The sequence below is a fragment of the Poecilia reticulata genome, chromosome 8 (genome assembly GCF_904066995.2).
Source record: "Poecilia reticulata chromosome 8, P_reticulata-male-v2, whole genome shotgun sequence".
NCBI classification, from domain to species: domain Eukaryota; kingdom Metazoa; phylum Chordata; class Actinopteri; order Cyprinodontiformes; family Poeciliidae; genus Poecilia; species Poecilia reticulata.
This window is the reverse complement of record NC_088837.1, coordinates 11,579,142-11,605,041: the sequence shown is the minus strand read 5'-3', so window position 1 is coordinate 11,605,041 and position 25,900 is coordinate 11,579,142. Positions and strand designations below refer to the sequence as shown.

The window sequence follows — 25,900 nt, the reverse complement described above, 5'->3', positions numbered from 1 at the left end:
TCTGGAATGCGCTGCGGCTGCGGCAGAGGTTACGCTCATCTACATTCCTGTGAGTTCCAGTAGGTTTAAAGCCTCTGTAGCTCCAGAAGAAACAACCTTGCCTCAAACCGCTTCCATCGCACCCTGCCTTCCTAATGCCTTTTCGTATTTTCCCTCACGCCCCCCCTGAAACTCAGCCAGGAAACAAAAGATGTGTTTTAACACACCTGCTGCTTCAGCTATCGCGGGTATCCAGCTACCGGTGAGGATCCGAGCTGATGTGACAGAGGAATTAGCAATGTGAAGAAAAATTTGTTACACCGCTTGCTCAAATTTGTGTGCTGGGTCTTTGAGGCCAGCTGAGAATTGCAAGGGAAACAGAAAGACAGCTGCAACTGGCACATGCAAAGCTATAATGTCTGACAACAATTATGAATCAGTATTTGGCAGACCGTATGTTTTGTGTAATGGCATAGACAAAACAGATTTAGTAATATTTTTCTCTAAGGGCTCCCATGGTTGTAGTAAACACTGCTCTAATACTCGTACTCACAAAAAATAAGGAAACATTTACTGAAATCAAAAGTATATTTAAAGGTTACTACTAAATCCTCAAAGATTGCATAAAAAAACAAGAAAAGTCTCTTTGTAATTCTTGCAAAAAATAAATAAAACAGTAGATCAGCTGGAGGAACTGACTCATGCAAAATCTCCGAGGCATTTAGAGTCAAAACCTAAAACAGATAGATGGTGCTGCAGTGTTCTTTTTTTACCTCTACCGTGGAGAGGAGTCATCATTATCCAACTGGCACGGGTAATGTCGTCGGCAAAAAGACAACTGCCTATTCTTATCCGTTAGCTGAAAGCCCAAACACACACACACACACACACACATACACCCCTACACACAAACAAAACTGCACACACCCAAATGTGCACTTTCCAAAGCAGTGCAACACTGACTGCTGCAGTTGATCTTGTATGAGGATGTCAAACACACTTACTTTGAGAAGATCCGGGCATGACAGCTGTGATGTGGTTGCAAATACCGAGAGAGATGAAACAGAAAGTTTTGATTGGATGCGTTTGTGGGGGCAAAGTCAGGACAGACCAAACGCTGCACGCCAACGAACACGTATGAGAAACAGAACATCAATGAGAAAAGATATGCGTTAAAGGAAAAAGAAATTAAATAAGAGCAGGAACAAAAGTAGATTTTAAAAGAAAGGTGTGTCAGACGATACAGGTCAAATGCAGATATGGAGATGTTTAGTTTCAGGTTGGATGTGGCGCATGAAGGAAGGAAAGGATATGGGCTGGAGACCATGCGAATGCACCAGTTGCGAGGACAGGTCGTCTGCTTGAGGCAGAAGAAGACCACGGGCGCCAACTCGGGGAAGGGCAACACAAGCGTGCTTAAGTCGCTGCCGATGCTGACGTCGTCGTCGTCGCCAGGACCTACTTCCTCAATGATGTCATCTATGTGCGCTGAGCCGTATTCCTCGCTCTGCCCTGGCCGTGCTGAGGAGATACTCCTCAGCGGCACAGGACACTCCTCACTCGTCATGGTACCCCCGCTGAAATCTGAAACCGACAGAGAAACGCCACAACCACGTCAGGAATCTCAGCGAATGAAGAAAAACAAAACGTTTAAATACAGTTTTGAAATTGTATAAAACCACCCTCAGCTTCTTTTCAATAAATTAAAATGTTACAAGATAGTTGAGGAAACTTTCTCTTGGGAAATCTGGCAATATGAGTTTTTTGTTTTGTTTTTTTTGTTGTTTTTTTTAAGTGTCTCGAGATGACATGTGGTAAGTTGGTCCTTTACCAATAAACTTCAGTCAAACTAAAATTCATTAAAAGCAAAAAAAAAAAAACGTGTCCATATGCATGGATGTAAACTGTAAAATAATGTTACCACAAACCAACTCGCTATGGTGAGTAAGCCAAATTTACAACATCAATGGTTCAATTAAAGCATCATGACCAATAACACAAGGACTAAATGAATCAGAAATACATTTAAGGGACAAGTGGCAAACACAAACTCAACCACTGTCACAAAGTTACACAGGTTCAAATGAGACTTAGCCAGACACAAAACTCTGTATCGTTGCCTTGTTTCTCTTATTTCCCTGGAACAACTTGGGTTCCCCCAGAATGAGCTGGAGAGTCTCGCTTGGATAAAGGGTGTCCCGTTTTAACCCTGGACTTATTAAAACCCCTAAACTCGATCTTTAATATGTGTAAGAAAATCAAAGGGATGAATAAGCTTCCAGAAAGATTTAAACAATATTGACCAACTTATCAGAAGCAACACATTCGTCAAATCGTCAACTCACAAGCCTAAGACTCACACAGTTTTTGATGACCAAGTCTGGTACCTGTAACCGAAAACAGTGTTAAAGTGAAGTAGACACACTGCATAACAACCCTTGAACAGATTCGCCTCACATACACAGGGAGGTAAAACAGCGGAGTGTGAATCAGTTCCAACAGTCATTGCACATTCATTGACGATTCATTTAACCCCACACAACAGCGTTGTGCAGCGGGAATAGCTTCCCATCTCCAATCACTAACCCTCTGAATGGATTCAAGTTTATCTAAAGAGACAGCAAACTTACACATGTTGAAGATTATAAAGCAAAAAAAAAAAAAAAAAGAAAAAATGTCATTAGGTTTGACCTGTGTCCATCCAAATCTACAAATTTGAATGCAAACAGGAGAAAATTAATGAAGACAAAGGGAGTGAGATGAAGTTATTATTTTGGCTCAGTAACCCACCCTATGCATTAAACTTGCTGGGCAGAAACCACGGCTTAAGTGAATTGATAGTAACACTGGACTTACTGCTTTTCTCTTTCGTTTTAACTCACAGCCAAAGAAGGAAACCAGCATAAGGCAAGCTGCCAAATTATGGTTGGACATGTGCAGAGCTACACATATGCATAGTTTTTACACATACCCACAAGTGCTAACACACATATTCTTACTTTCTTACCTTAACTCACAGGCAATTTAAATACTTTTTTTTTTTTTGCAATAATTATTGTATGCCACATTAGAATCATCTTAGACCCATGCATTATTTTATAGTCCTTGTGATGCCCCTTCAATTTTGACATTTCATCATATCAGAGCCACATACTTTAATGCATTCCATTTGGGAGTTGATATCGCAGACTAACCCATAGTCTGAAGCAAAACCGATCAGTGTACTCTGTACTTTTAGTTATGTGTGTGTGTGTCATAATGTGTAGTAATGAAATATGTAATGAAAGACTCAAATGCAGACAGAAGCTGGGAGCATGAATCATATTGAAAGTTTTAATAAAAAACTGAAAAATAAGATAAATAAAATAAAAATCTAAAACAGGGATTATTCCATCCCTCTTGTTATATGCATTATAAAACCAACCTTTGGCTGAAATTACAGCAGCAAGACTTTTGGTGTTTGTGTTTGCTACATATGTTAATTTAGAAATTGATTATTTTTCTTATTAATTCTTTGCAAAATAGCTCAAGTTCAATCAAACTGGACGTAATGTGGTAATCAAACACCAGAGTTTTATCAGTCAATTCTCACTTCAAATTAGATCTGGACTTGCATTGAAAATAAATTATGCAAAGTTGAACTCGTTTTGTGAATTACATCACTTGAATGCAATTTGCTGCATAGAATTTTATTTAGAGGCATCGATTAAATGCATGTGTTTGGGTGCCACAGTTTTCCAATTTATATTTGTACAAAAATTTTGGAGCTCACGTATCATTTTCCTTCCGCTGCAAATCCAACACTAATTTGTGTTGGATTATCAAATATAATACACTTAAAATGATTGGGTCGGTTGTAACACAGCAAATTGTCAAAAGTCCAAGGGCTACGAAAACATTTGCAAGACACAGTAAATAGAAAAATTCTGCATAAATGTTAATATTTCAAGCAACTCAAATGATAATGCTATAAATATACAGCATGTTTGGGTGTGACTTCTTTGTGTGCATGCAGCTCAGCGGCATTAAGAATTGGCAGGAGAGTGGGCTTTTATAGGGTAATGATATTAAAGGCTATTCATTACAAGCTAAGAAAATAGGACAGCAGTGATTTAGTGGCCTGCACTTCTTAGCGTTTCAAAGATAGCCCTGTGAAGAGATGCTGAAGTGGAAGAACATGGTAAAACTGAGAAAGTCACCCTCCTCACATAGTAACACACTGATACATTAACTGTCTACAAAGCTCTGTCTAGTAAAACTGTGTATCCATGTATTATCTCATGAGTGCTGTTTGTGCTAATAAATGCAGCCTCTCAACCCGGGCTAGTGTTTTGTCTTTTTCAAACTGGTATTTTTAATTAGCTTTGCCATGACAACAGCTGTTTCCTTTGGAGGCAGGAAGTTTATTCTTCCTCTGCTGTGCTTTATTTCCCTTGACAAACCTCTTAGGGAGACCCCGCAGCTATTACAAGCAACTACAATTAAGTCGAAGACAGCTCTGCAGAAAATCTTGAAAGGAGTATGCTCCCGTGTGTGAATCCTCTGGCATGTGTTTTTTTTTTTGTTTTTTTACATAAATTCATGGTAAAGACAGCAAGTAGAGCTATTTTATCTTAACTGCGTTAAAATGAGGGTAATAAGTTCATCTTCTTTTCTGCGATTCCCATTCTCTGTGTTTAATAATGACAACTGATGAATGTGTGTGACACTTGGAGTGCTGAAGACCGAATACGCAGAAGGTTCCAAATGATGCCTCAGCACTGACACATGAACACATTCACACCTTCGCAACGTACACGCTACGGCACATTAGCACCCTTAATTGAGGTAGCAGCTATACAGTCACCCATTTAGCTGCACTATGAGCTAAGGCCTGCAATGATGCCACAAAAAAAAAAAAAACTCGCTTCCCCCTCCCACGCACATCCACTGCGACAGTCTGAGACAGATGCAGGAAGAGGATGGATGTACAACAACAGCAAAATCATAACAATGATGGTTTGAGGCACACAGTGCTGTCTTACAGCGTTTTCATACAACTAGTCTGAACGCAAAAACAATTGAAAAGAAAACTGTAAAATAATGTTTTTTTTTTTTTTTTTTACTTCTGACTCAATGCTTTCTTAAGAGATCAAAACCCTCATATACGAGGCTCGAGGGATGGAGCTCGTTTTAATGATCTCAAAGAGAAATGAAATGTGCTGAAATATACGTTTTACGGTAAAGAAAAAAGGGCCGTCAATAAAAATCTGAGATCTCAGTGTTTCTCGTAACTCTTCCAGGCATGTTTGCCTGTTTTCTTTGTTGCAACCCAGCTATTATGCACACCGTGTGTGCTAATTGAAAGGCAAAACTATACAGCTTGGTAAAGGCATCAAATCTGGTCTTAGCTGCAGTCAGAGCAGTAGTGCTATTTGCTAATTGTTGTGGGAAATTACCATCCAAAACTACGTTTTCTCTGCTCTTCGTTGTCCCCTCCAGCTCAAACACACAGAGACATTCAGCACGATGTGTGTTAACGTCTTAAAGTGGTAGAAACCATCAGGGATCCATATAAAATATTTATTTGTTTAACTATTAATCTTATAATTAAGTAAAACCATTCTGGATTCGAGGTAAACGTTTCGACTTCCTCCACCTTCCAAAATGTTTAATGTTTGGTACATTGGCTCCACAATGACTGAAATTAAACTACCCAAGAAAACCGGCACAGCAAGTGGGCATGGGTTGATAACCATCAAATGGTTTAATAACATACACACGGGCCACTTTATTAGGCACACCTGTTAAATTGCTTTTTAATGAAACCAATTAAGCATCTGAAGAGGGTGAAGACAACTGCTGAAGACCTTATGGATACACTTTGGGCCCTTCAGGACCAACTGTGCATTGTTTTAATGTCACTGTATGAGTGAGAATCGGCAGTGTCGCATGATTTTAGCAAAGTGTACACAACCCAGAACCTTCATGCTGCAAGGCAACAATAAACAGCCTTGCTGATGTGCAACTCATGATAATTCGTATTTAGCTAAAACAATTTTATTTTAGTTAAAAATCTAGTATTACAAAGACTGACTTAGGTGTTATGATTTACCAGCAAACTTGTTGTTCAGCAATAAGAAAATGAGTAACATGTTGCCTCTATGGAGCTTTATTCATTTGTTTATCAAACAAATGAGTGGAACCTGATGACTTGGGTAAATGCATGCCTTAAAATATCATGAATCTCTCATTCACTTAATTTACTCAGCACTGGCTCTGCTTAATTTAATCTCACACTGTCAGAGCACAGTGAAGGTGACACAGTGTTATCAGCTGTGAATACACATGCGTGATTTACAAAAAGAGCACACATTTCTGGGTGCCTGGACTGAAAACATTCAGCATATAATGAGAAGTACGTGAGCGCATCCCTGAGGATTGGTACTCTCCCTGAGGTGGTTTTATCTATTATTTTTTTTTATGTGTGTGTCAGAAGAAACATAATGTTCCATAGGCTCGTTTAGAACGCAGACATTAGAGTCACTTTAGGATGTTGTTTTTGACCGTAATTAAACCTTTGTTCACGTGGCAAACAAGCACACAGCCCAGGTTAACCAGTTTAATAGTTGGGTGATCAAAACAGCAAATTGCTGTTTTAGTGAGACCAGTATATAATCAATGATAAAGTAAAATGCACTCAAAGAGCAGCCACTGATGCAGAAGCCAACACTGAATAGTGGAGTTGGCTTTTTGACAGCGCCATAAAATTGCCCTCTAAATGTGATAAATGTGCCTTTCACATAAAGGATAAGATCATAATCTTTGCTCTGCATATTTACCTTGCCGAGCAAATTTTAATATGTATAGCTTAGAGGCTTTATTATGTTTAAATTTGTCAGTCCAAAATTACGCTGGAGCATTATGCGCATTGTAAACGTACTGCAATAAACTTTACTGGACAGCTGAAAAAAAGAAAACAATGGCTGCCTTTTTATTTCATCCTAACTCTAAACCAGTCAGGCAGTTTTCACAGTTGTTTTAGGTTCATATGTAAAATATAAATCCAAGCTTCAGGTTCTCACAGTACAACAAAACAAATTGAATATTGTCATCACAGTTTATTTACATATAGACTTATATATTTGCCCAATTCCAGTCCTCTAGATTTGATCAAGGCCTGTAGAAGAGACAACGTATCTAAAAGTTGCAGAACATTTCTCCAGGACTGGACTTTAGCACTCCTGAACTAATGAAAACAGAGGTGTGAAAACCTCTGTGTTCAATTTTGTTTAGTTCTTAATTTAACTTAAATGTTTTAGATAAAACAAATTTTAACATGCCAGACACCCTATAAACCTACCAACTAACTCTCCCATCATTGGCAGCAGCATGTGTAATGAAGCTTTTGCAATAACTGCCAGTAAGATTTTTATATCTCTTACATCAGTCTGAAGGTTTGAATTTTGGCCAAGTTTTTTTTTTTTTTAATTGGAACCACATAAGAGGTTTTCCTATCATCAAATGCCTGTTTAAAGGCAGACCACAGCTTTGAAACCAGATTCAAGTCTAGGCTTTCACTAGACCTCTAGAGAATTAACAGTCAGAAGTGGACTTTCTGTGACGCTGTTGAATTATTGTCCAGCTGCATAACCAAACTGTACTTTAAGCTTAGGCGAGCCTTTTATTATACATTTATTTTGTCATGAGAAAGTCAGGGTTTCATCAGTTAAAGCAGTCCTCTAATAAGCTGCAGACTATCACTCTACCACCATCATGTTCAATAATTGATATGATGTTCCATTTTTTTTATGCTATTAGCTTCATTCTGGATGCAACTAGAAATACAACTTTTTTTTTTCTTTTTTTAATAAATGCACATATTATTTTCCCAAAAGCCTCATCAAGAGGATTTTTGCCATGTGAGATGGCACTTTGTTTTCTTTTTGGTCAGGTGTCGACAGACGCCTGACCAAAAAGGTCAGGTGATGCCAGTGGTTGCAAATTTTGTCCCATCTCTTTTTGCAAATCCGCCTGAACCTTGAGGCAGATTTGACCTTAATTGGGGCAGATCTGATCTTTTATGACTTCCTGGATGAGATGTTGCTGTGCTCTTGAACTGATGTAAACTGGTCATCTACTCTTGAGAGGGATAATTATTGTCCCGTTTATTCTCCTTTGGTGAATAAAACAGAATACAGAATACAGAATACAGTGACATCATAAGCAGTCGAACAATTTTTCTTTGGTCATTTTGCTCCAATTCAAAAATACTTGTCACAATTTGCAAAAAATATGTAGTAGAATCAAAATACCTATTGTATCTGCATCTATATGTCTTATTTCTGGGTAGAGTAACTGATCTTTTTGATAAATGTGGTTTTCTGTAAAAGAGAATGTTATTATTTGATCCTCACCGATAGTTTGGTCTCACACAAAAATACCTCGATGGTGTCATAAAACAGCAGGACATGAGTCCTTGATGCGCTTGCCACTCTCTCTGATACTTTCTCTACTCTGAACTCCTCAAGATCAAAACTGTCCTCTTTATAACATCAACTTAAAAAAAGGCAACCCCTTTTCTTAACAAAAGGCAAATGACAAGATCATCTTTGCTGAGCATATAAATCCATATGATCCATATAAAGACAGTCAGGTAGAGCAGACTTGACAGACTCTTGACTGATTTTTTTGTGGTCACCTTGCAAAGTTTTAATAAGTTTGTTACTTCTTCTCAGTCAAACTCGTATTTTTCTTTTTTTTCCCACAGTATTTTCTATGCTTGCGTCTCATTTACTAACTCGGATTTCTGTCCAGCAGTGGGTAAAAATACCAAGCATTTCACTGAAATTGCTTGTTACTCCCACAGCCAGACACTTTAAGGTATTTCCATTAATAAGTGACATATGGGTGTCAAAACCACATATTGCCTCCAGAAAAGCATAATACAGACTCTGCAGCATCGCCATATTGGCCCAGCCATTTGTTATGGATCTTACTGGCCAGTTGGGCAGGTTTCTCGTACGCAACCATATGGTCTGTGTGAGAAGCATTTCATTAGATCATTTGGAAATAGCAGGTGATGAAAATAAACACGCAAAACTCATTTTCACAAAGTAAAACATAAGTGAATGGATTTTACAGTCACAGATATCTCGCATCATGAGACAAAAATGATATTTTTAAACGAGCAATGATTATTTTTGCACTCTCAGAAATACATCCGCTTATTTGCACAGGTGCAATCTTACCTAACATCAAAATAATTTTCAGGCATGTCATTCATTAGATGTGTGCAAAAACAGCAAAAAATAATCATCATTATTAACAAAAATAAAAGCCTTAAAAATCTGTTTCCATGTAATCTATATAAAGTCTCATTTGGTAACTGAATAAATAAACTGTTCAATGATACTAAATTTTATTTAATATGAATATATTAACTTCTACTACATTTTGAGCTACAGTATGAGTTGGACTTGACTGGCCAGCCTTCAGTGTCGTTCTGCTTTCCTTTGACCGTTCTTAACAGACACCAATCACTGCAGACACGCCACAAAAGCTGCAGTTTTACGGATGCCCTGGCTCTCAATTTTAGAAAAAAAAAAAACCTCCTAATGTATCCCACCCACTATCAGGTGGCATTTGTTTCATCTCTCTGTGATCATGTTGTTATAGCTTGTTAATCTAAGACAGGCCAGTGGGATTCGACTGCCCAGTGTCTGGGTGCAGCTACTTTCTGAAATATAATTTTGTAGCAACTCATTTTTAATTTCAGGAGAGAATAAAAGATTCCCTTTCATTCCTGTTTAATCAAACACCTTCTTAAGGGACTGTTATCTGTTTGAGTTTCTTATCTCGATACCCTCTTTAACCTTTCCTTTCTTCCCTCCCTCGATGTTACCCTTCTGCAACTCATGCCTCCTCTGAACTCCTCTCCCTCTCACAGCATCTCCTCTTTTTATGATGAAGAAGAGGACACTGCGCTGTGTGTCAAAAATCATCTTCAGAGAGTTGCTGCCAGTGGATTACACTGAGGCAGAGGCCCCATCAGTTTAATCTGTTTTAACAGCCTTGGCTCTAACCAAGCGTATGAATACTGAGCGTGTCTTTGTGTCGTTAAGCCAGCATGACTGCTCTGTTTTTATAAATCCTCACCAATGCGGTGACAAGCTTTTGCCGATGCTAATTCAATAGATTTACAGCATGAAGCGTTTAGCTGTAGCATCGTGCTAAAAGACTGCAGAGTTTGGGCCACGGGAAAGTTCAGACGCAACGCCATAAATTAATTGGTTGGAAGGAGGACTGACAGGTCGGCAAATGAGCAAGAGAGAAGTGAGCGGAGACTGTAGCCCATAAATTGGATCGGAACTTGCTTCATAGCATATCAAAAGCTAAGTGTACTTAATAGTTACAACTCTGTTCAGCGGTGCAGCAAGAAAAAGCACGCTTAAATGTGCAAACTGTATCTAAACTGCAAGGAAAATGTTGATTTGTGGTGTTGGTGGTCGCCTGCTATTTCTCAGTCTTGCTTTGATGTTGTTTGCTATCAAAACATCCTGTGTGTCCTGTTCAGCAGACATCGAAAACATGATGTAGTCTACTATCTAAGCAAGGTGAGATATTTTTTTGAAAGTGAAAGAAAGATTTGTGTCCACATAAAGACATGTCAAAACGTTACTAAAACATATTTATGGTTGATAACCAGTTGTAGCTAAGCACATGCTCCTCATTGTTGAACATGCTTTATGTCTTTAACAGATTTAGACAGAACGAGAAATTAAAATGGATTTTAAGATGCAATTTTATGGGCAGGAAACCAAGAACATTGAACAAACAAGACATCAAGCGTAAAGGTTTAAGGTATTAGACTGTAATCAGAAGGTAATAAAACGGTGAGTAAATTGTATCAGATGCTTTGGTAAATGTTGCATGAGCTCTGTATTATGGGATTATTTATGAATTGCTTGATATATGTTAAAGTAGAAAAAAATGAACATCAACAGCAAATAATTAATAAGTCATGGGTTGCTTTTCTCATCTTGGTGAGGAAGTGAACTACCGATCCACATCACCCCAAACAAATTGTCCTAACAGTGAAACATGGTGGGGGCAGCATCATCCAGTGGGGAAACCTTTCTTTCCCCTTCTGATAGGAACTGATGAGAAAACGGAAGAAGGAAAATGCGTAAATCCTGAAAAGAAAACTTCTTGGAGGTTTCAAATGACAGAGCAAAAGTTCACTTTCCACCAGGAGGACGATGACCCTCACAAAGCCAGAGCCACTATGGGCTGATTTAGATCCGAGTAAATTAATTAATTAGAGAAACAGAGTCAAAGTCCACACATAAATCCAATTAAAAATCTCTGGTTAGACAGGAAAATTGATGTTCACAGAGGCTATTCATTTAATCTGCATTGACTGAGGACATGTGCACCGCACTAATCAGATTTGTATTTCCAACAACTGTAAAGCATACATTTTCTTCCACTTCACTATGCGCTTAGTCTTCAGAATATTCCAATAAGACACTGCAATGTCTGAACACACAGGACTTTCTGCAGTGCTTGGGAAAAACGAGTCAAAGGTCAAAAGACACCGACTCTGGAAAACAAAATCTACGTATTCCAGGAAGATTCGGCACAATGAGACGATGTGTAACATGTGAATGTGACAACACCCAGACAAGATGTTAACATGGAACAATGCCAATGTCAAAATATGTTTATGTTGAAAATATGTAAAGATCTCCTCTAAATTTGGTTGTGCTGACTTAGGCTGCAGTTTGTAATAAAATCTTTGCTGTTCAACCAGCAGAGCCTTATTCCTGAATCATCACCGCACCAACATCTTGAAGACACTGACAGAATACACCGCAACACGTTATTAACTGAGGTTGTAACATGACAAAATGTAAAACAAAATCATAATAATTAAGGGATACTTTTGCAAATCAAAATGCAGTTATATGGGCTGTTAATGTACTTTTTTTTTTGTGGAATTCAAAGTAAGGGATATGCTGTTCTGAGGATTTAATATCAAGAAAACAGAGCATTTTGAAAAAGTAGAAATAGGACCTCACAAAGAGATCCGAGAAGCAAGGCAACTTTCAGCAGGCAACTTATCAGCACATCTGGTATATTTTGTAACTTATGTAAATGAGTGTAAATAATGTGGGAATGTGGGGTTCAGCACTTAGTTTTCCATGTGCATAGCGAAAGTATTCCTTCGCACTCGTCTGTGTGTTATTGACTGATTTATTACACACTCCTCCAGTTTCCCCAACGCAAATCCATATTGGCGAGGGAAGGGTGGTCCAATAATGCTGCCAATGATTTACTATTAGAGCTCTAGCTGTCATTCGTTCATCCTGATAAATGACAAACATTTCCCCGTGGCTGCCGGTGTGTGAGCCAAAGCGCGCGCAGGGTAGGCGAGCCAAATAAAACAAACGGTCAATCTTATAGGTTTACGTGCCAAAGCTTCCACTGTGCTTTTGCTGGCCGTGTGTGTCGCCGTGTTTCCAATCCAAATCGAGCAGTTATCCGATCCTCGCCGTGCCCACAAACAATGGTCGTGCAACTGAACGCAATCAATCCAAATTAGGCACAGACCAGTGGACTTGCTGCAGGTGCACATGCATTATGTGAGCCGGCTTTAGACGCCGTCGTCCATCACAATTTTTGGCTTCTGCTTGCTTTTGCTTCACAACCCGAGTAAAACGAATGAGGACAACAGAGGCTCTCGTTGTTATATGTTTTGTTAGAATGGCTAAAAGCACAAATGCATGGGCAATTTTAAAGAGAATGAGGCTGCGCCCCTCTATTTATGGAGGGACTCACCAGATGTGAAAAAGGATGAGCAGAAGTAATGACTGAGCTATTCCTCTTCTCCCCGTAGAAGGCAAAAGGCACTGAGTCGAACATCTGTTGACACCCTTTATCTTTTCTCTCCCTGTCTCCTCACTGCCTCTCTTCCTCCTTTCAGAAATCACTTTTCCCACTGCTTTCATGCCCTGACAGGAAGCTGCCATCCAAAGTTTGAAAACTTCAGCAGAAAGGGCGGGAGGTGATGTGCGTGTGGGAAAGAGTACGTGTTTGTGTGCGTGTATGTGTGTGTGTGTGCTGTTTTTTTTTTTTTGTCTGTGTGAGTGAGAGCGAGCGCACGACACAAAGAGAGAGCAGACAAAGCCTTGATATGAACCCCGAGGTGGCAAGCTTGAGAAATGAAAGCTGCCTTGACAGAGCGTGCATGTGATTATGTGTTTGTGTATGCTCGTGATATCGGAAAAATTTGCTGTTTGCAACTGACGCGTTTACCGCGTCCGTCCTTAAGTACAGTACCGCGGCCACGCACGCGTACACTTGCGTTGGCTGGACATGCGTGGCAACCGTGGGGGATGTGTATGACGCAATACAAATCTAAAGCACAATGAAGACCTTCCCACTATTTAAGGATGAGACGGGTGCTTTTATTGAACAGAGTGATCACTGCCAGCCAAAAAGTAACTTTGTATACTGGGTTTGAGTGGAGGTACTACAGACTAGTACAGAGAAGAATCTGAATAATAATTAAACCACGTTGCCACATATGTTTTAAAGCACTAGAGTGGATAGGAAAGGATTTGGTTTGGGAATTTCTGGGTCTCGTCTTTGCTTTTTGCAGATTATGAGGTTCTGTTGACCACGACCTACATTGTACATTGAGGTGAGTGTTGTCATGAGGCGGTGTGGTGGTAGGTGAGGAGATGACGCTTAGGCCCAGATATGGTGAAAAATGATGAATTTAATGACAATAATCCACACGAGGAACAACAGAGAGCAGCACGGGGAAACAGGCATCTACGGGAACAGACGACATAGATTGACAAGGACCCGACGAAGAACACAGACAACAGGGGAGACTAAATACACACGGGGCAATCACGGGAACGAGACACACCTGGGAGACAATCAACGGGGAAAGACGCAGAGACAGGACTAACAGGGAACAGGATCACATAGAAACTAGAAAATAAACACATAGAAACACGGATCATGACAGTACCCCCTCCTCAAGGGGCGACTACCAGGCGCCCAACAGAAAAAGTCCAACGAAAAACAACAAAAAACAACCCAACAGGGTGGGCGGAGGGGCGACGGCAGGAGGGCCAGAGTCCAGAAAACAAAACCAGATCCCAACAGGGTGGGCGGAGGGGCGACGGTAGGAGGGCCAGAGTCCAGAAAAACAAAAAACAAATCCAAAACGAAATAAGCACCGCAAAACCCTCCGGGGGCCGACCACGGCACAGGAGGCAGACCTCTCGTGGGAGGTCCGGCGGGCGGCGACGCAGGAGGCGGAGCTTGAGCCGCGGTGGGCGGCGACGCAGGAGGCGGAGCTTGAGCCGCGGTGGGCGGCGACGCAGGAGGCGGAGCTTGAGCCGCGGTGGGCGGCGACGCAGGAGGCGGAGCTTGAGCCGCGGTGGGCGGCGACGCTGGAGGCGGAGCTTGAGCCGCGGTGGGCGGCGACGCTGGAGGCGGAGCTTGAGCCGCGGTGGGCGGCGACGCTGGAGGCGGAGCTTGAGCCGCGGTGGGCGGCGACGCTGGAGGCGGAGCTTGTGCCGCGGTGGGCCGGTCGGAGCGCCGGCTGCTGCAGGCGCTGGAGACTGGGGTCCGGGCGGAGCAGAGACCGTGGGCTCGGGCGGAGCAGAGGCCGTGGGCTCGGGCGGAGCAGAGGCCGTGGGCTCGGGCGGAGCAGAGGCCGGGGAACCGGCAGGACGGCCGGGCGGAGCAGAGGCCGGGAAACCGGCAGGACGGCCGGGCGGAGCAGAGGCCGGGAAACCGGCAGGACGGCCGGGCGGAGCAGAGGCCGGGAAACCGGCAGGACGGCCGGGCGGAGCAGAGGCCGGGAAACCGGCAGGACGGCCGGGCGGAGCAGAGGCCGGGAAACCGGCAGGACGGCCGGGCGGAGCAGAGGCCGGGAAACCGGCAGGACGGCCGGGCGGAGTCTCGGGCGGAGCGCCGGGGAGCTGCGCACCGGCAGCGGACTCAGGGAGCTCTGGCGGAGCGCCGGCTGCTGCAGGCGCTGGGAGCTCGGGCGGAGCCGAGGCTGTGGAACCGGCAGGACGGCCGGCTGGATTCTCGGGAGGTTCACCGGGGAGCTGCTCACCGGCAGCGGACTCGGAGAGCTCAGGCGGAGCGCCGGCTGCTCCGGGCGCTGGGAGCTCTGGCGGAGCGCCATCTGCTGCGGGCGCTGGGAGCTCTGGCGGAGCGCCGGCTGCTGCGGGCGCTGGGAGCTCGGGAAGGACACTAGGGAACTCTGGAAGGACGCTAGGGGACTCGGGAAGGGCGCTAGGGGACTCGAGAAGGACGCTAGGATGCTCTGGAGGGACACTAGGGGACTCTGGAGGGACACTAGGGACTCTGGAGGGACACTAGGGGACTCTGGAGGGACACTAGGGACTCTGGAGGGACACTAGGGGACTCTGGAGGGACACTAGGGGACTCTGGAGGGACACTAGGGGACTCTGGAGGGACACTAGGGGACTCTGGAGGGACACTAGGGGACTCTGGAGGGACACTAGGGGACTCTGGAGGGACACTAGGGGACTCTGGAGGGACACTAGGGGACTCTGGAGGGACACTAGGGGACTCTGGAGGGACAGGGCTGGAGGGACACTAGGGGACTCTGGAGGGACACTAGGGGACTCTGGAGGGACACTAGGGGACTCTGGAGGGACACTAGGGGACTCTGGAGGGACACTAGGGGACTCTGGAGGGAACTGTACACCGGCAGCGGACTCCGGCGGCTGCTCACCGGCAGCGGGCACGGGAAACTCCGGTGGTCGAGGGCGGCGGCGACGTCGATGCCCCGGGGCCGGGACCTCCGGCGGCTCAGAGCGATGGTATCGCCGTGGCCCGACACCTGGTGGGCAGATCGCCATACGAGTCCCCCACCAGGGACTCATCCGGTCGTCGGCAGCGGGCGCAGGAAACTCGGGGAGCTGCACGCCGGCAGTGGGTGCAGGAAGCTCGGGGGGCTGCACGCCGGCAGCGGGTGCAGGACAGGGTGACCAGGCTGTGGCGGCTGGAGACGGGTAGGCTGGGCGAAGAGACGGAGCTGGCTTGGGTCTCGCTGCCAGCACAGCCTTTACCGTCTCCAGCTCCCGTTTTACCTCCTGGTAAAAATCCTCCAAGCCCAACCCAGGAAGGAGCTGGATCCACCTGTCTAGGTGGATCACCATCCGAATGGCGGCGTTGAGGCGGGTGAACGGAGAATATGGTTTCTTACATTCCTCGTCGTATCTCCTGATCTCCCTAAACAGGGAACGACGGTCTGCTGGGTCCATGATGAAAGGTAGCGTTCCTCACCGTTAGTGGTCGTGGTCGGGTCCTTCTGTCATGAGGCGGTGTGGTGGTAGGTGAGGAGATGACGCTTAGGCCCAGATATGGTGAAAAATGATGAATTTAATGACAATAATCCACACGAGGAACAACAGAGAGCAGCACGGGGAAACAGGCATCTACGGGAACAGACGACATAGATTGACAAGGACCCGACGAAGAACACAGACAACAGGGGAGACTAAATACACACGGGGCAATCACGGGAACGAGACACACCTGGGAGACAATCAACGGGGAAAGACGCAGAGACAGGACTAACAGGGAACAGGATCACATAGAAACTAGAAAATAAACACATAGAAACACGGATCATGACAAGTGTAAGGTGACTATAGCATTAAGCCATAGGTCTTATCAAGAAAAAAAATAAATAAACTGCTTCCTCTTGCTTGGGAGTTTGTCTCTGCCTTAAATGGAGTTCAAGTAGTTTGGTGTTTCCTTCACTATTAGGATAAAGAGAGAAAATGGATGGAGACTAGTGCTACGTATTCAGTAATAAAGGTGCTGCTCTGGTCTGTCACGGAGCCAAAGCACAAGTCTCTATGTTCTGACCTTCACCCAGTGTCTTATGATATGGACTGTGACTAAAAGAACAAGATTCTGGATACAAATAGCTGAAATGAGCTGAATGACACTGCTGGGTGGACTCATCTTTGGTCACCTGCTTCAACATCTGATCAGGAATCAACCTGGGCGGGTTCCAGAAGGATGACGTGAATTTTAATTTAGTCTGAGCCTTTTCAAATGTTAGCTGAGGAAGTTAATGGTTAAGAGGTACAGAAAATATTGTCAAAAGTGTGACATGTCAATGCTGTCACTGCTTTGGGAGAATTCTTACCCTAGCAATGCTTTGTGTTGCTTTTGTTTTGTACTCAAAAGTACAAATTTTCAGGTTTAAACTCTGAAAATCAAATAAAATAAAAGGTCCCAATCCATTCCTACTTTAATATTTCTGCAGCAATGTCATGTAATAACAGCTTCATAAATAACTGTTTTGTGGTTCTGAGGGTTTGCATCACATCAAACAAGCAGCAGACACGAGAGAGTACCATCACTGCATTTGAGCCTTCGGTGTTTAAATATTTAAAACTGAAGGAAATACATGGCACTGGCCACAAAATTAACAAATCAGAGTTATTTTAAGAAAATTCCAAAACTATGTTAACCATGCTCTGGAATTATTTTTTTATGTTTCCTGTTATTGGTTCTACAATGTTTTCTACATTGTTTTCAATAGAAATTAATAGTGTTCATTTTTATTTTAATTGACAGGAGTTTTTGTTTTCAGACATTGGAGGGGATTGTGGTTTGGGGTAAAACAAAAGCTTTAATTGCAAACCATTCTTCAGCTACCTCCCTACTCGGTGGAAGAAAAGTAATAAATATGGCATAATGCATTTATGCCATTTGGACATCCAAAATTATGCCAACTGTAAAAACCATACAGGGGGGAAATAAATTAAGAGAAAGGACGAAAAGGAAGGTAAAGTACTGTATCGGTCAAGGGCAGAAAATGACAAGACAGAGGTTTGAGGGAAAAGGGAAAACCAAGAAGTTGGAAGACTGAGCTTTAAATGCTGGGATACGGTGACAGATTCAAGCGAGACAAAAGAGACGGAAACAGAGAAAAACAACACAGAAGGAAAATATACTGTAAGCGAGCGTGACAGAGAAAAAGGAGAGGTTGAGAGGATGGTAGAGCTGAAAGGACTTGGAGGCAAAAATACAAGGCCAGAGACAGGGAACAAGAAAGAGGTCCAAGACAGCTGCGGCTGTGTGCAGTAAATGCAGTATGAGTTAAAGCAATATGGTGAAGCGTAGAATGGTACAGTTCTTTAAAGGGAATATATAATTGTATAGGAATGAGTAATACTGATGTGCAGACCAGCTCCAAAGCCTGAATGCTTATTCTTCCACTTCCTCGCTCCTTTTTGTCTTCACACCTCTCCTCAAAACCTTAGAGCTCAAATGAAGGCATGTAGCTTCCTAATTACTTCATTTGCATAAACATACACACTGTGCAAGACAGAAGGATGTGGGCTCCGAGCATAGCAAAAAAAAAAAAAAAGGGAGTTTTGGAGAAAGGGAGGTAGAGATTCAAGTGGAGAAAGGAGTGCAGTGAGTTCTGCAGTGAAGTTGAAAAACAGAGAAGTTACGAAGCTTAAGAGATAACAAATATTCTTTTCATAATCACGGTATTCTGGTTTCTCAATCCTTTTCTTCTTTTTGTACCGCCTGTGTGGTATTTATTTCTTTGCTCCCTGTCTCCCCCTCCTAATGTTGCACACTTCCTGTAGGTAGCTTAACGCCAACAGCTATTATTCCGCTCCTCCCCCATGTCATGTCCCTCACTCTCCTCCTCCGATTTCAGCGCTGTCTCCGGCATCATTTCTTTCCATTCGTTTCCCGATCTCGTCCTCCTTCCCTTTCTGTGCCTTCCTTCTCTTGCAGAGTGCTGCGTCAGGTCTTTTCACCCTCAGCAGTGTGAAATGAGATTTGAATATGGCTCTTGGAGCATTTGTGGCTCGCCTCAGCCCCCCCACCCACTCATCCACGCACACACATACTGTAAAAACTTCCACACACACACACACACAAAGAAAGCCTGTCGTAAAAATAAAGGATTGCGATGCCACATGAACGCGTGCCAGGCAAAGGAGGGGGGTGGAGGTAAGTGCAGGAAGCTTGAGGAGACAGGGAGGACAGGAAGGTGAAGAGTGGAAAGGACAGGAAAGCCGAGGAGGGAGATGTGAGAAGCAGAGGACTACAGTAGAGTCATGAATATAAAGCGGGAATCAGCAAGAGGGAAAGAGGGCAGAATGGGTGAAAATAAAACACAGATACAGGATCAAGTGGAGTAACGTCAGCAGAAGGAAAAAGAGGAGCATATTTTGATTTTGAATGCTCACACCCTTGTTTCACAGCCTTCTTTACATTTTGAGTGGTGATCGTTCGCTATGACAAGGCAGGGAAGCCAAAACGAGACGAGGCCAAAATGGAGTCCCTGCCAGAATAAAACAAAAGTGAGTTAGAACGGCACCTGCATGTGTTTTTTTTGGAGTCCAGATTTGGAATTTACAATTGAATTTGTGAAGTTTTTTTTTTTGGTAACACCTTATTTGAAGGGGGGTGAATAAGACTGTCATGACACTGTCATAAACATAACATAACACCTGTCATGAACATGAATAAACCTTCATGAATATTTACGACTGTTTTCATAAAGCGTCATTCAGTAAATTATGACACTTTTAATACAAAGTTGACATTATTCAAAATGTCTTTGTTATGACAACTTGACATTAACCAAGAAATCATTACTGTTTAAACTTTACCTTTAATAACATAAAGGGACCTAATTTTTAAAGTGGAATCAGTAATACTTTTATAACAAAATAATATCAGTCGTTCATTTCCCTTGATTTCATACGTAGAACAAAAAACTGGCATGAATCAAAACGAAGCAAAGAGGATCACTTTTGAAAACCAAAAGTCCTCGTGCAATATTAGTTTTCTCCAAACACGTAAATAGTCCTTACCTGATGTAAACACCAATTCTGAGACACACTGACCACTAAATTCAGATCACCTACCTCATACTGAGCTGAATGTTACATGTCAAACTGAGGCCCATCAGACCAGACAATGTTTTTTCCAGTCTGTTACTGTCCAAATTTGGTTGCCCAGTGCGAATTGTAGCTGGCCTTCCAGTTTGGCAGGAGTAACATCCTTGCAGTCTCCCGCTGCTGTAACCGATCTGCTACAAGGTTCAGTGTGTTGTTCACTCAGAGACGGTATTTTACATTAAGCAATCTGACAACTGATCTTGGACCTTAATTTCCACTCTCACAACAGCTACTTACTGGAAAATGACAGTGTTTCTTTTGGACCATTCTCTGTGAATCTGAGAGAAAATTGGACGCGAAAATCCCAGTGGAGCAGGAATTACATGAAGTTCTTCTCTCAGAATCTGTATAAATCTTTAGAATATATAGATTATCAATTTTATAGTACAATTGTTACAGCTAAAAAAAATTGCAATCTGAAAAACCTGGTATTCATGTCTGGTCTACAATTTTATTAAAGCATCAGTTCAATACTGTTAAAGTCTGATGTGAGAAAAATGCACATTTATCTAGCGACAGCCTACTGATCTACAAATCGGTATACGAAGGTGTGTGCATTCATGAGTGCAATTGTGTGAATGTGGCTCTAATGTTATACTTTAAATAATCACTATCACTGAAAAGCCTGCATTCAAACTATGGCACAAAACATTCTTATTTTCAAGTCCTAAAATTTGAATGTAAAAGTTTTGAATTAAGAGAATCCTCAAAATAAAATGTGGAAATTGAAACCAGAATTTTTTTTTTCTCTGGTCAACTTAACTTTAACTCAATATTTTGAAGCTAAACTTTCTTATATTTTAATGAGCAACACTCAGACTAATTAATTGCACATTGGTGGAGATCCACTACTGACTTTTGAAAGAATGTAGCTTCAAAACTTTTCTTTACAGGCCTGAAAGCCACAGTCATCTCTTAGATTATCCTTAAAATGTGCCTCCACACTTTAAGGAGACTTGGATCATCAGTCAATCATACAGTTTGCAACATGTAACCTTTTGACATTTAGATTCTGTTTTTAGAATAAATAGGAGACAACTTCATAAAAACCCATCCATTGACAAACAATGGCTTGATTATAGAATGGTCACTGAAGAGATACATAAGACAAGCAGCCATTTATGCACTTATTCACTTACTGGCAATTGTACAATCACATGTTAATCAAGTAAGCATGTTGAAAAAACAAACAAACAAAAATAAAACACTGCAACCGTGGATGCTGACTTGCTTTTGGCTACCAACAAACAGCCAGGAGCCAGTCAAGATGCTTCTGATAACCACATTTCAGCATGAAACTGAGACTGTGAAGCATATCATCCACCAGAGGCATCCAACTGAGCTCAAAATCAGCCTCCCCATCGATCATTTTTAGAAAAAATGGCTTGTTAGAATGCAATCACTCAGTGTTCCAGCAAGTTAAGTGATTTTAGTGTGCAGCAGAAGTCACTATGAATTAAAAGAAAATATTTGACGGACAACAATCGAGCGTCAACTGGTATAACGGCTGATCATTATATATTTGTCATTATTGTTGCTTTTCTAAGGTACGTCAGGCCAGTCTAAAAGAAAAAATCCATGGTCAAACCAAATGTTGCCTCTGCTATTAGGAAAAAAAACTCTTCATTTGCTCAGCTGGTCTAATTTAAGTAGATCTAATGTGGTTGACCCTTGGTCATGGGAGAAGGCTGTTTTGCAAGCAAACAAATTGATTTTAATGATCTCATCTGCACCTAAATCCCTTCCTGACTTCTGTACGCTCATCGACATGCACTAAATAATTTACATTAGCTCTTGCCAGCTCCCTGTCAATTTTAAAAGTATTTTCTTTACATATCTCGCTCCCTCTCCCTCCTGTACCACCTCCGCTCCCCCCATCCACAACGTTTAGCTCATGCTGCACCATCATTTTTTACTGCTTTCATCTTCTTTCGTTAATGCTCATTTTCATTTTATCTGTCCACTGCTGCTTTTCAATTAAGAATCTACTGAAAGGTAATTGAATCCGCTCTCAGCGGCTGTCTGACTGAATTACTTACTATTTAGCTTTAAAATATTACATAATTAATCCTGATACATTCATTTGATAACAGTTGTGTTTGAGTCTGTATGTGTCTTAACTTTGTGTCAGTGTCGTGTGGCTCACATATAAATGAAATGTATGTTGCCACATTAATAATAACATCAAAACAGGGACAAAAAAGAAAATCTTAGACATGAGCTAATTATCTCAAACACTATGACTGATAAAGTTTACAGTTGCATTTATAGAAAACATAACGATGAATAAATTGTATTTAAATAAAACAAGAGGTTTCAAAGACTGTAATATAAATTCTGAATCATCAGTTTTGTGGATTACTAACCTAAAATGTGGTATTTGCTATGAAAAAGGCTGACTTGGCACATCTGCAACAACCTGAAAACATTGATTATAGAAAATACCAGCGTCTCGTCTCCCTTTTGTTATGCTGGCATTTAAAGCTGCAGTAAGTAACTTTTATACAATGAAATGTTATTTACATATTCCCATTTGGTAAAATGGTCACAATGTCCTTGGCTGAGAATATAAAATGGGACGGTTAATCTGTGAAAAAAAAAAGTGGATTTCCACTGCTTCTCCCTGTGGTCCTACAACCATGTGCAGGAAAAACACACCTCCAAGTCAGAAACAACCAATCAGAGCCAAGAGGAAGATCTTAGCGCCATCAATCATGCTGAGGTATACGCTTTAACCTTCAATAAACCGCAAACTCTGAACTCCTCCACACCTTAAAAGCTCATTTTATGCGTTAGCTTCTTGTCGTGCCAGAATTATGCAGCCTTCCAGATTCAGACTGCAGGTCAGACTGAGGTGGAGAGTGAGAGAAATGGAGAGAAGCTCCAGATGCAGAGTGATGGCAGCTGATTAAATAAACATGTGACATAGACCAACAGCATAAAGTATCACTGACACTTAAACTGTGAGGGAAGTATATCTTTCTGCCCACTTGAGGTATCAGGAGTTCTGTGGCAACATGTCTGGTAATATCAAAATCCCACAATAAATTGCAAAGAGCTACGCAATTGCTTTGAGCACATTGCAGGCTTTTATTTATGTTTGATAATTAAGTTTATGTTAATAATTCCACATTAGTGATTTGCTGGTTCAGAAAATATTGTATGTTTTTGAAATCTAAAAATATCTTCCCAAATGATGATCAAATCTGAACTGGGTAAATTCTGCCATCGCTGTACAGTATAAACACAACAAAGCTGATATCTAATCTGAAAAACTCAACGTGGGATTCTCCAAGTGCTTCTATGGTGTTAATGAGCAAAACATTTACGAGCTGCACAATCATTCCAGCTGATCAAATTCTAATTGACCAAAAGATGGCTCTGTTCAAGAGTTCATGGAGCTTAAATTACTAAGGTGCAGTGGATAATAACCTGCCTTTACTCCAACCAGCAGAGAGAGGGAAGGCAAGAAAAATTAATAATAAAAGACAGTAGAAACAGTAGCGGAAATCCTACTAGACATTGAACAGAATTATCAGTAGGAATAATTTGATTAGTATATAAGACAAAATGCTTTATGATCTAGAGAAAATGCAGTATTCAGTTTTTATCCCAACAAGCCACTCTCTGTCTTTTAGTAATGTTTCCTTTTCTGAAGCTGTGATGATTTGGATTCAGGAGCAAACAGATGGCAGAAAAAGAGTGACAGGGAAGAAATTAAACTGGGAGTTTGGAGAAAGAGAGAAGGTCCCGTAAGAGAAAACAACAAAAAGAAAAAAAAAAAAACATTAAGCGCACAGCTATCAGCGGGCAGAGAGGCCGTTCTACGCTGTCAAGCATCAGATCCCTCAGGACTGCTTAAGCACATTAGCCCTATCCACTGGGAAGCAGTGAAGTGATTAGCTTTGCTTCAGCTTCGAGATGGGAGATGTGAGGAAGACATCTAGAAATGCGCACAGGAATAAACATCTAATGACACAAACTTGGATGTACCGGGTACTTAATAAATAAGAATAAATGAATGCGTAAACTGAAAAAGGCATCACTTGAGGTTGCCCACAATTAGGCCCTAATGTACCAGAATAAACACATTAAAGCAAGGATAACAAAATGAATAAGGCTGCTTTGATTGCACGAGTGAAACTTCAACTTGAATTAATGTTCAGTGATCAAATGTAAGAAAAAAAAAATATATCAAACAAGCTTATTATTCCAAGTTAAACCAATCTTAAAGCTATTCAATTTCAGGAAAATATAGATCCTGTGAATCTACTTTAAAATGATCAATAAAAATAAATATTAGGAGGCAAATTAATACGCAACAAATAAAATTATCTCTGATCTTCAAAACAGTATGCAATTTTTTAACAATGCCAACTGCTGAATGACTCCTCATTGCTTTACTTGTAATTAAAGTTGCAACATACCAGCCATTCGAGGCCTATAGAGTTGAATACCCCTGGTCTACAACCTATGGATGGCACTTCTTAATAGAGTCTAACAAAACACTCAGGGGGGCATTAGTGGTCTGAGGTCCGTGTGTGTGTGTGTGCGTGCGTGCGTGTGTGTGCGTGTGCGTGTGCGTGTGTGTGTGTTTTACAAGGTCTGTACGTAATCAGTGAATGGCTTTCGGTAAAACAACGTTGAAATTTCAAATACCTTGACTTGGCAGAGAAAACTGTTCAGCTGTGACCATAGAAAAACTAAATGCATGCAGTTCAGTTTTACATATTAAAATCTCCTACAGGGCCTCATTTATTATGCAGCTTATTTGTCAGCTGCATCACTTAAGTGGACAAAAAACACTTTATATGTTCAGTAATCTTCAGACTCTTACATATTTTTCTGCATAATTCACTGAACTTTCTAAAAACTCACCCTTATGCGTATTGTTCTGGTGAAATCGTAACTTTATGGGAGTTAATATCAACTGTATCTTACTTGTTGGAGCAGCAAATAATAAAAAAATAAATAAAACAATAAATCTTTGACAAGTGACGCACACATTCAAGATCATGCTTTTTTGGAATAGAAGAAAAGTAGTACCAAGGGAATAACCTACAGAGAATACAATCAAACTCTGAGCAAACAGTGGTAACTACAATGTCATAAATATGTCCTTTTTATTCAATTTTCCATGGAAAATTTAAACATTTATACGCTCTGATACATAATTCAGCGTGTCTATGTGGAATCATCCACAAAGAGGAGATATAAAATACCCTTTGAATTTTCCCAAAGGCACCCATTAGTCCTAGAATATGTCACATTGCCACTTGACATATTAAAAAATCAGTAGCAAATGCACAAGAAGAGCAAAATATTACATTACGGTCACATTATCAACCTTACTTATATGCAACATGAATTGTCTTTGGTTGAACAAAAACTACTGCCTTTGGGTAACATTTTGGTGAAAAACCTACAATTTTAGACAATGTACTGTAAATATTTGGTATATCTTTAAGCTTCAATTTAATACTTTGAATCTACTAAAGCGGAAAGTGTCGCTAACCCTCTGAAGGATTCAACAAGAAGGCTACTTTAATAGCGTCACGTGATTCTTGGGGCCAAAATGTGCCTGTGCCAAACATCCCCATCACTCCCCCTGCAGTAAAAAATACATTTTAAAAAATTGTGACCGCCACCAACAGCCAGCTGGACCGCGGACACATGGTCTGCAGGTTGAAGCTGTTTGCGCCAAATTCTGCCCATACCATCTGTGAAGCTCAACAAATCAGATCAGGCTTACCAGACATCCACTCTACAGTTTCAGCCATTACCGCATCTCTAGATTTCTGGTTTTGGTGAATGGAGGCACATCCTGATGGAGCCTCCCGCACCTCGAACTAACTGAAAGTTGGACAAACTCTACAGCTAGCTATGCTTTTTTTTTTCTTTGTTTTTCCCCAAACGCAGCAAAAATTGAC

The 25,900-nt window shown here is 41.6% G+C and overlaps 1 protein-coding gene across 4 annotated transcripts in view; it reads right to left on the bottom strand.

Moving 5' to 3' along the window:
- Nucleotides 1-25,900, bottom strand: part of LOC103468615 (voltage-dependent T-type calcium channel subunit alpha-1I) — a 165,970-nt gene that overhangs the window by 123,184 nt on the left and 16,886 nt on the right. For all 4 annotated transcript variants that reach the window (XM_081609898.1, XM_081609899.1, XM_081609900.1 and 1 more), the window contains exon 2: nucleotides 1,294-1,563. In XM_081609898.1, coding sequence (XP_081466024.1) covers nucleotides 1,294-1,546 — 253 coding nt within the window. In that variant the 5' untranslated portion in view covers nucleotides 1,547-1,563. The remainder of the gene's footprint in view (nucleotides 1-1,293; nucleotides 1,564-25,900) is intronic.